Source organism: Trichosurus vulpecula, chromosome 1, assembly GCF_011100635.1.
Source record: "Trichosurus vulpecula isolate mTriVul1 chromosome 1, mTriVul1.pri, whole genome shotgun sequence".
Taxonomy (NCBI): domain Eukaryota; kingdom Metazoa; phylum Chordata; class Mammalia; order Diprotodontia; family Phalangeridae; genus Trichosurus; species Trichosurus vulpecula.
In genome coordinates this window covers 77,952,541-77,961,964 of record NC_050573.1, presented here as the reverse complement: position 1 = coordinate 77,961,964, position 9,424 = coordinate 77,952,541, and the positions used below count along the sequence as shown (strand labels likewise).

The 9,424-nt window shown below is 49.5% G+C and overlaps 1 protein-coding gene across 1 annotated transcript; it reads left to right on the top strand.

The window, feature by feature from the left end:
• The first annotated feature begins 3,743 nt into the window (after positions 1 to 3,743).
• Positions 3,744 to 9,350, top strand: PPAN (peter pan homolog). The gene is made up of 11 exons (XM_036759016.1): positions 3,744 to 4,181; positions 6,031 to 6,132; positions 6,351 to 6,401; positions 6,486 to 6,656; positions 7,007 to 7,083; positions 7,300 to 7,407; positions 7,496 to 7,619; positions 7,804 to 7,882; positions 8,001 to 8,130; positions 8,222 to 8,394; positions 8,498 to 9,350. The coding sequence occupies exons 1-11, from the start codon at positions 4,152 to 4,154 to the stop codon at positions 8,731 to 8,733; spliced, it is 1,281 nt and encodes a 426-aa protein (XP_036614911.1). The 5' UTR covers positions 3,744 to 4,151; the 3' UTR covers positions 8,734 to 9,350.
• Positions 9,351 to 9,424: the final 74 nt, after the last annotated feature.

The window sequence follows — 9,424 nt, the reverse complement described above, 5'->3', positions numbered from 1 at the left end:
ACACACACACACACACACAGCCTTCCCCACCCCCCCTGTCAAAGGAAGCAAAGACCAGGAGGTCACTGAACCTTAGAGAAACAGGAACCAAGGCACAGACAGACAGACAGACAGGAGAGAGGGACGTAGAAGACCAAGAGAGATAGATAGTAAAAGAGACAGTGAAGTGTACAAGGACAGAATAACAATGAAAGAGATAGTCCTGCATCTAGTTCTGACTCCTTGCTTGAGTTCCAGGTATGTGACCCTGGGCGAGTTTCTTCCCTCTCTGAGCCCCAGTTTTATCTACAAAATGACTCTGGATGATCTCTAAGGTCCCTTCTAGATCTAACACATAGTCAAAGAAAATATACTCTACATTTTGAACACAAGCCTTCCAGAAAGGCGGATCATCCTAGGGCCTGGGTCCTGGGTGAATGCGGTCAAATATTCCTAGTTTAACCCCTAGTTATAATTATTCTAAGGGAGTTGGGGGAGGTGTTGCTGTTGTTTGTTTATTTGTTTTCTTTTTTTTTGCTTAAGAAGAGAAATGACCAAACTGGGAGCAGCTAGGAGTAGAACGGATAGAGTGCCAGACCTGGAGGCAGGAAGAGTTGAGTTCAGGTCCACCTTATGACACCCCATAGCTGTGTGATGCTGGGCAAGTCATTCACCTCTGTCTGCCTCAATTCCCTCAACTATAAAATGGGGGTGATGACAGTAGTCACCTCCCAGGCTTGCTGTGAAGACGAGATAAGATCATATTTGTAAACCTTAAGGCACTATAGAAATGCTAGAAGAAAAGGGCAAACCACTCCAGTGCCTCTATCCGCGGGGTCATGCAGCATCGGACTTGACTGACGACAATTCCATCAGTGGACTATTTACCAAGTCCTGAATGTCATCCAACAATTGATCCTCCAACATCACTCTGCCCAGTGACACTGACAATGAATATCACTGATAATGATAGATGATGATAATATCAATAATGATAAAATAACAGACTTTAGGTCATGGTTTGAGGTTTGTGAAGCATTAATATAAATTAACATTAATTAGCCTTTGCAAAAGATGTAGCAGGAATCAAAGCAGAAGAAGCTCTGAAACGAGTCCACTTTCACCTTCCAGCTTAGTCCCTGCGGGGAGTAGGCTTATCATCAAAGTGGTGGATACAAAATATACTCCCCACAAAGTTCGCTTCTAAGGGTGAGCGTGATGGATGGACGGGTAGATCCCCTGCTTGCAGGCACCTTGGCTGGCACTTCCATTCGCCGCTGGGCTGGATCAAGCGGCTCATTCATCAGGCCGTTGTGACCACAAGGAGACTTTTCAATGTGCTCCAGTTGCTGGACTTCTGATGGTTCTTCTGACTATTAAGAGCTCCCAAGGTCATGATTTCATTGGTTCTGCCTCTAAGGCCTTTCCATCTGAGATAAGGAAAGAAGATGTAAGAAACAGAGATGTAATGAAACAAGTGGTGGCAAGTATTCATGGCCACATGGGCAGCCAGGGTGGATCAGCTTAAGAAAGTACCTGCTACCTCTCTCCCCACCCAAAGGCTTATAGCTTTTCATCTTCCTTACTTGAAAGCCAGCTCCATTTTAGCAGCCAATTAAATGGTCTTTTGTCACCATGTTATTATTGTTGTTCAGTCATGTCTGACTCTTCATGACCCCATTTGGGGTTTTCTTAGGAAAGATGCTGGAGAGGTTTGCCATTACGTTCTCCAGCTCCATTTTACAGATGTGGAAACTGAGGTAAATGGGATTATGTAATTTACCCAGGACAAAAAGAGTCTAAGGGCAGATTTGAACACATAAAGACGAGTCTTCCTGATTCCAAGTCCAGTACCCTATCCACTTCACCATCTAGCTGCCCTGTTGCCACTCAGTAAGCCAATAAGGAACAGTCAAAGCATGCTCTGAAGTGACGAATAGGAAGCTTCCTTCGATGTTACCATGAGTTTCTGGAAATTGGCTCACCAAGGCTTTACTAAGAATTCTAAGAAACAGAGAGCATGCTATACATATTCTAAAGATTGGACCCCCAATGTCCAGTCCCCCATTACATACAAACAATTAAAATATCTAACATTATGTAATAAGAGCATAAGAGAGGCCCTATAACTCCAATTTACCCTATCTATATCTTGTTTGTACATAGTTCCCAACTAAAATCCCACCTCCTCCAGTAAATCTTTACAAACTCCTCTTAATTCCAAATCCTTCCCTCTGTTAATTATCTATTCTTTATTCTTTATTTTTGTATCTTTTTGTACCTATAGCTTGCTTTGCATATATTTTTTTTGCATGTTATCCCTCCCACCTTAAAGTGTAAAGCCCTGGAGGTCCTGGACTGTCTTTTGCCTCTTTTTGTATACCCACAGTACATAGTAGGTACTTCATAAATATTTACTGAATTGAGGGTTATTTGCATATTGCTTCCCCATTACACTGTGAGCTCTCGAAGAGTAAGGACTGTATTTTACCTTTGTCTCCCCAAGTTTAGCATAGTGCCTAGCACACAGTAGGTGCTTAATAAATACTACTGAAGGACTGGCTGACCGACTTCAATCATTCTGTCATACTGGCCTTCTTTCCTCTCTTCACAGAGGACATCATCTCTCCTCCTTTTTGCTTGTAGGCGATATCCAAGGGCACCTGGAATATAGTCACTTTTACCTCTTGGAATACTCAGTTTTCTTAAAAGCTCAGGGTGGAAGGCTTCCTAGGGGAAGTGTTACCTGATCTGCCCAGCTTCTAGTGCCTCCCTCACAAAATTATCTTTTATTTTGGATATACTTGCTCTAAGTAGATGGTGAAGTGGGTAAAGAGCTGCCCCTGCAGTCGGATAAAACCAGTTGAAATCCTGTCTCAAACACTAGCTGTGTGTGTTCCTGGGCAAGTTACTTAACCTGCCTCAGTTTCCCTATCTGTAAAATGGAGATAATAGCACTTCAGTCAGTCAACAAACATTTATTAAGCACCTACTATCTATATGCCAGGCTCTGTGCTAAGTACTAGGGATACAAAAAGAGGCAAAAGCCAGTCTCTGCCCTCGCGGAGCTCACAGTCTAGGTGAAAAGCGCCAACGTGATGAAGTCGGAGGAGCGCAGCCGGCTGAGTCTGCTGCCCTGGTGGCTCTCCCCAAAGGCAGGATCTCGAAGCAGCTCCGTGGTCCCCAATCAGACTCAGGAGGGAGGAGCCCCAGAGGAAGGAGGTACGGGGGAGGTTTGAATTTCAGGGTGTGTCGTCTTGCAGGATGATGAGATTCCAGAAGATGATGAAGACCGTAGGAGTGTACGGTAATGGGGAGGGAAAGGCTTTCAAAGGCTGTGGTGCAGACCTGAGATAACATGCAAAGTCCTTTTCAAACCTTTAAATGCTAGAGAAAAGGCCGTTATTACTTATACTTAATTGTGTAGACACTGTCTTCCTAGATAGAATGCACGCTTCCGGAGGGCAGGGGCTGTATCTTTGTATCCCCAGTACCTAGCACAAGGTTTCGCATACAATTTCATAGAAACATAACGATTGATGGATGATGCCGGGAAGAATGGCAAACGGGTACCGAGTCTCACAATGCGCATGCGCGACCTGCCGAGCCGCCTGGAGGCGCCGTAGGGAGAAGGAAGGGAAGGAACAGGAGGAAGAGGCGGGTCAGGGACATTCTTACCATTCATGGCGTTTCGTAGGAGAACGATTTCCGCCTTAGAAGAAAATGATTGGCTCTTGGCCTCGCTCCACCTTCCCCTTGGTCCCGCCCCGGAAGTTCCTCCCGACGCTTCCGGAAAGCCCGCGTGTAAGCTCCTCGTGCTAACTGCGCGTCACTCTCTTCTTGTTCTCGTAGCTGACTTTGTGCTGGTGGTGGCGTCATGGGGCGACACGGGAAGGTGCGATCCCGGGCCAGTGGCAGCGCGGTTTGGACGCCGGGTGAGGGGTTCGGGGCGGGGACCCGGGGGCGCGGGGCCGTTGCGGGGGGCGTCCAGGATCTCTGTTTCTCGCTCTCTGCCTTTGGGATCCCTGCAGAGCCAGCACCAGAAGCGCGCACGGGCGGCGGCCCAGCTCCGAGCGCAGGAGGCGTATGCGTCCGCCCCGCATTCCTTCGTGTTCGCGCGCGGCCCGGCGGGCCCCGGGGTCCGCCAGCTCAGCCTGGACGTGCGGCGAGTCATGGAACCGTACACGGCCAGCTCTCTGCAGGTCAGTGCGTGCCCCGCTCGCTCTCGGGGAGCTGGTCTTACGCTGCCCGGGATCGTGACCCCCATGGGGGGGGGGAACCCATGTGCCCTGACATTTACAAATTCCGCCGGGTGTCCCCAGCCCTCTCTCAGGGGCCGAGAACACCCCCTCCCCTTCTTCCCGACCCTAATTGAGAGCGGCACGAACCAGAGAAAGAGGCTTTGGTGCCCCAGCTCCACGTTTCTGTGCGACCTTGGACAAGTCACTTAATCTCTGCGTGCTTTGTTTTCTTCTCTGTCAGATGAGGGGCCTAAACTAGGTGGTCTTCAAGATCCTTCCTGCTCTAATACCGTGATTGGACAGGAATAGGGGAGGGGGCGCATGATTTGGAATAGGTAGCTTCTGAAGTCTATTTCACCACAGAAATTCTGTGATTCCGGGGTGAGTGTCAGTGCTATTCATGGGATGCCCGCCCCCCCCCCCCTTTTTTTTTTGGTCTTTGGTCCTTACGTGTAATTTCCTTGCTTTAGGATCATAGAGATTTAGAAGAGGACCTTAAAAACCTGCATACAAATGTACAGTTGTTCTCTGACTTCTAGTCTTAGAGGGTTTCCTGGGACACCTACAAGTTGTGATTTGCCCATGGTCACAAAGCTAATGTATATATTAAAGGCACGACTTGAGCCCAGGTGCTCCTGACCCAATTCTAGCTTTCTGTCTACTACCTTATGTATTATAAAACATGGTGGAATACTCTCTTCTCAAGGCTTTCCCTACCTTACACTTTACCAACCAGCCCTTGCTTCTGGATCAGAATTAGGCCTAGAATAGCAGTTCTCCTCCTGGATTTCTCCATACATTGAAGAATAAAATTATCAGTAAGGCAAGTCAGGAATTTATAATTAGCAATCTTGCTTTTGTTTCTTATTGTATTGAGCCTCATTCACAGCCAGGCCCCTACCGGACACTGAACCCTTTGGTTTCTGGATCTTCCCACATTGGTTTCTATGGGAAACTGCTGGTCCAGCCCTCATGTCTTAAACTTTTTTGGGTAGGGGGAAGGAATAAGGTATATCCTCCCATGATCCCATTCTAGTCTTTTTTTAAAGGGGGAAGGCAAGGCAGTTGGAGTTAAGTGACTTGCCCAAGGTCACAGAGCTAGTGCCAAGTGTCTGAGGCTGGATTTGAACTCAGGTCCTCCTGACTCCAGGGCCAATGCTCTATTCACTGCGCCACCAAACTGCCCCCCCCCCCCCCATTCTAGTCTTAAGTCAAATTCATTCCAGCTGTCAGGGGATACATATGAAGCCAAATTTAACTCCTTACATTAAGAGGACCTGGGTTCAAATACCACCTCTGACATTTACCAGCTGTATGACTGGGCAAATCACTAAGCCCCATTTTCTTTATCTGTAAAGTGAGGGTGTTGGACTTGGTGGCCCCTGAGGTCCTGCCTGGCTCTGGATAGATCTGTGAGCTTCTCTTTAGTTCACCTTGTTTGTTTTTCTGACTTTGTATATTTGAGGCCATGGCTGTTATTGCAAGCCTTTTTTTAGCATATGTCATCTCCCCCATCCTCAAATAGCTGTCTGGATCACAGGTATATTTGAGTGGTTTTCTGCCTCATACCCCACATACACATACCCTAATCAGATTAATAAGTCTCAATGCAAATTTATTTAATTGTATCATAAGTCATGGCCCAGAGATTTATTATGCCTGGGTCTCCCAACTGATTTCCCCACAACTTGCCCAAAATCTCAGCTCCCAAACCTTTTCTTTCCAATCTTTCATAACTTGTCCGACAGGAGGGCCCCCCTCTTTCAAACTCTGACATCACCCCTACTCTGCACTTTCCACACCACTGTAGGTTCGTCGGCGGAATTCCCTTAAGGATTGTGTGGCCGTGGCTGGCCCTCTTGGTGTCTCTCACTTCCTCATCTTCAGCAAAACAGAGAAGAATGTGACGTTTGTGAGTGATGCCTCCTCCCCATATAGCCAGGATCCATTCTATATATTTCCCCTGCTCCCAAAAAGGAGCCTGAGCTTCCCTGTCCCCTCCTACTCCCTTTCTGTGTCCCCCATGGCCAGGAAATACATGGTGCTCCCAAACATTTGATTCACCCAGTAAAGACCCTGGCACTGCACTTTTCAGAAGTTGTGATCATCCTGCTCCCTTTTCTCCTTCAGAGGCTGATCCGGCTTCCTGGGGGCCCTACTCTGACCTTCCGGGTCACCAAGGTGAGGGGTCAAGTAGCAAAATGGTGCAGTGGGGAGGCTGAGGGCTCAGCGGCTGAGGTCAGCCTTCCACCCCTCCACCTCTAGTACTCCTTGGTTCGGGATGTCGTCTCCTCCCTGCGCCGCCACCGGATGCACGAGCAGCAGTTCTCACACCCACCACTCTTGGTGCTCAACGGCTTTGGCCCACACGGACTTCACGTGAAGCTCACCGCCTCCGTGTTCCAGAACATGTTTCCATCCATCAATGTGCACAAGGTTAGACCCATTGGAGACCCTGAAAACACTCTGCCTTTAGGTGCAGCTGGACTTGGAGTCAGGAAGACCTGAGTTCAAATGTTGTTTCAGGCACTAGTTGACTGACAAACCTGTCTTGCTAGTTTATCTATAAAATGAGGGTAGTAACAAGGTTTGTTGTCTAAGCAAATAAATATATTTTTATGTATGTAAATATATATTTGATAATATACGTAACAGTATGTCAGTACATGTTATCTCTCTCAGGTAGTGTATATATAACTACTATGTTAAAATGCAGCTGCTGGCATTGTGGCTTGGGCCAGCACCCTGCTGCATGGGCCCCTCCAGTGCTCCTTTCTCCCTGACAGGTGAACCTGAACTGTGTGAAGCGTTGCCTTCTCCTCAGCTATGACCCCGACTCCCAAGAGCTCCAGTTCCGACACTAGTGAGTATGTGAGTGTGCCTGTGCTCGGGTGTGTGAGCTTGTGCCTGGGATATGCACACGTACAGCCTCCAACCCTGGATAGCCATGATGATCAAATCTCTGCTGAGACATTGTGATTGTGTCCAAGTAAACGCTCTGAGGCCCAGGAGGAGGAGGAAGGAGGGAAACCCCTGGAGGCCTCCATAACCCCTCACCCCCAGTCTCTAACCCCTGCAGCAGTCTGAAGGTTGTTCCTGTGGGTGCCAGTCGGGGGATGAAGAAGCTTCTACAAGAGAAGTTCCCAAACATGAGCCGCTTGGAGGATGTCAGTGAGCTGCTTGCCACGTGAGCTGGGATCTAATGTTGGGAGGGTGGGGCTGCCATCCTCAGGCCCTCACTGCCATGAGCCCATTCCATTCCCATGTCTTCGCAGGGGTGCAGGGCTGTCAGAGAGTGAGGCAGAGCCAGATGGGGAGCACAACGTGACTGAACTGCCCCAAGCCTATGCTGGCCGTGGGAACATGAAGGCAGAGCAGAGTGCAGTCCGGCTGACCGAGGTGAGGGCTGGGGAGGGGGCAAGTCCAGCCAGGCAAAGGACTGAGGTATATGATGAGAACTCTGATGTGAGACTCTGTGATCACTCAAAGTAAACGTTCTGATGCTTCTGGCCCTGCCTGCATTCGGAGGATGGAGGGGAAGCGATCATGGGGCAGATCCCCACAATCTCTTTCAACCTACCAGATTGGCCCCAGGATAACCATGCAGCTCATCAAGATCCAGGAGGGCATTGGGGATGGAAATGTCCTCTACCATAGCCTAGGTGAGCCCAGGAGGGGAGGTGTTGGGATGGGGACAGAAATGTCCGCTGTCACAGCCTTGGGGAGCCATGAGAGGGGAGCAGCAGTGCTAAGAGAAGGCCTCGACTTCCCTCCCTGCAGTGCACAAGTCTGAGGAGGAGTTGAGGGCCACTCTGGCCACCAGAGAGCAGAAACTCCTGCTGAAGGCTGAGCGCCGAGGCAAGCAGGAGCAAGATATCAAGAGGAAGAAGGAGCAGCGGGAGGCCCACCGGTTAGTGGGGGGTGGAGGGAATAGACACAGGAGGAGAAGAGGGTGTCTTTGGTTGAAGGCCTAAGTCCCAGGCCTGACTCTTCTCTGCCAGGAAACGGAGCCTGGCAGGCATGCATCGGGGAAAGGCCTCAGGTGTGGACAAGGGGGTTGGGGACAGTGATGCAGAGGACCCTGGGCAGCCCGATGGAGTAGCCCACATGTCTGACGAGGAAGAGGATGAGGCAGAGTATTTTCGTCAAGCAGTTGGTCAAGAGCCAGATGAGGGTGAGTTGGAGAGGGGTGATCTTGGGGGCCGTGTGACCCTGCACCTGTAGGCCCCCTGATCCCACCCTACTGATGGTTCTCTCTCCCTTACACTCCTCCCCAGACATGTTCCCAAAGGTGAAACGGAGACGACCTAACAAGTCCCCTGGACAGCCGGTCTCTGGTGACCAGAGAACAGAGAAAGGTAGAGGTCGGCATCCAAAGGGAAGGTTCCGAGCAGCCAAAGGCAAACAGCCCAAAGGAGCCACAGCTCACCACTTCCCTCGTGGTCAAGCCCTGGGAAGAGCTTTGGCCTCTAGGAGGCCTCACCGGAAGCCCTCAGCGGCAGCCAGAGCCTGAGATTGGGCTCAAGGATGAACTGTTGGTCTTTTTCTCTCTTCTGGGGAGAGAATAAATACATTGGCCCCTGTGGCTTCTGAGGACAAGGCGACCATTTCCTTTCTTAACTCTTCCCCCCTGCTTCACTAAATATAGTCTGCAAGGAAGGGGGGGCTTGAAGTAAGATCTGGTTTCCTGTCATTGTTTTGGTTGTGGGGGAGGGTGGTCACCTTACTGAGCATTATCTTGAGACCTTACTGACAGATTATGTCCTAGTTAATGATCTATTGAGGGCAGAGCAGTTCTGAAGAGTCAGCCTCCAGGCACGAAGCCACTTGAGTTCCAGAGCCCAGTATTCAGTGTGAACACCCCACCCCCCTGAGCTGTATTTGCAAGGAGCAAGTATTTGCTAGCCTGGTTTTTGTATCCCAAAGGACAGTGGGCAACTAAAGGGGAGTGGGCTTTGATAGCCTTTGAACCAGCAGTATCCAAGGTGGTTCCCTCTTGCCTGGAAAATATTAGGGCTCAGAAGTTGGTCTTGGCTGGCCTAGGTATAGGCCTAGCCTGGGTATACAGATGATACAACCCAGAAATGGTTTGTGCTTTTACATCCCCAATAAAGAAGCAAATAAGAGTCCACAGTCTCTTTACTTGGGATTTATTTCTGGTGGGCGGGAAGAGGTAGAAAGTCTGGTTCTGCCCTGCTTGGGGG

Coding starts and splice junctions, on each gene's coding strand:
- PPAN (XM_036759016.1), top strand. CDS start 4,152: ATGGAACCGTACACGGCCAGCTCTCTGCAG. Junction 6,657..7,006: donor CATCCATCAATGTGCACAAG/GTTAGACCCATT, acceptor TCTCCCTGACAG/GTGAACCTGAACTGTGTGAA. Junction 8,131..8,221: donor GAGCAGCGGGAGGCCCACCG/GTTAGTGGGGGG, acceptor CTTCTCTGCCAG/GAAACGGAGCCTGGCAGGCA.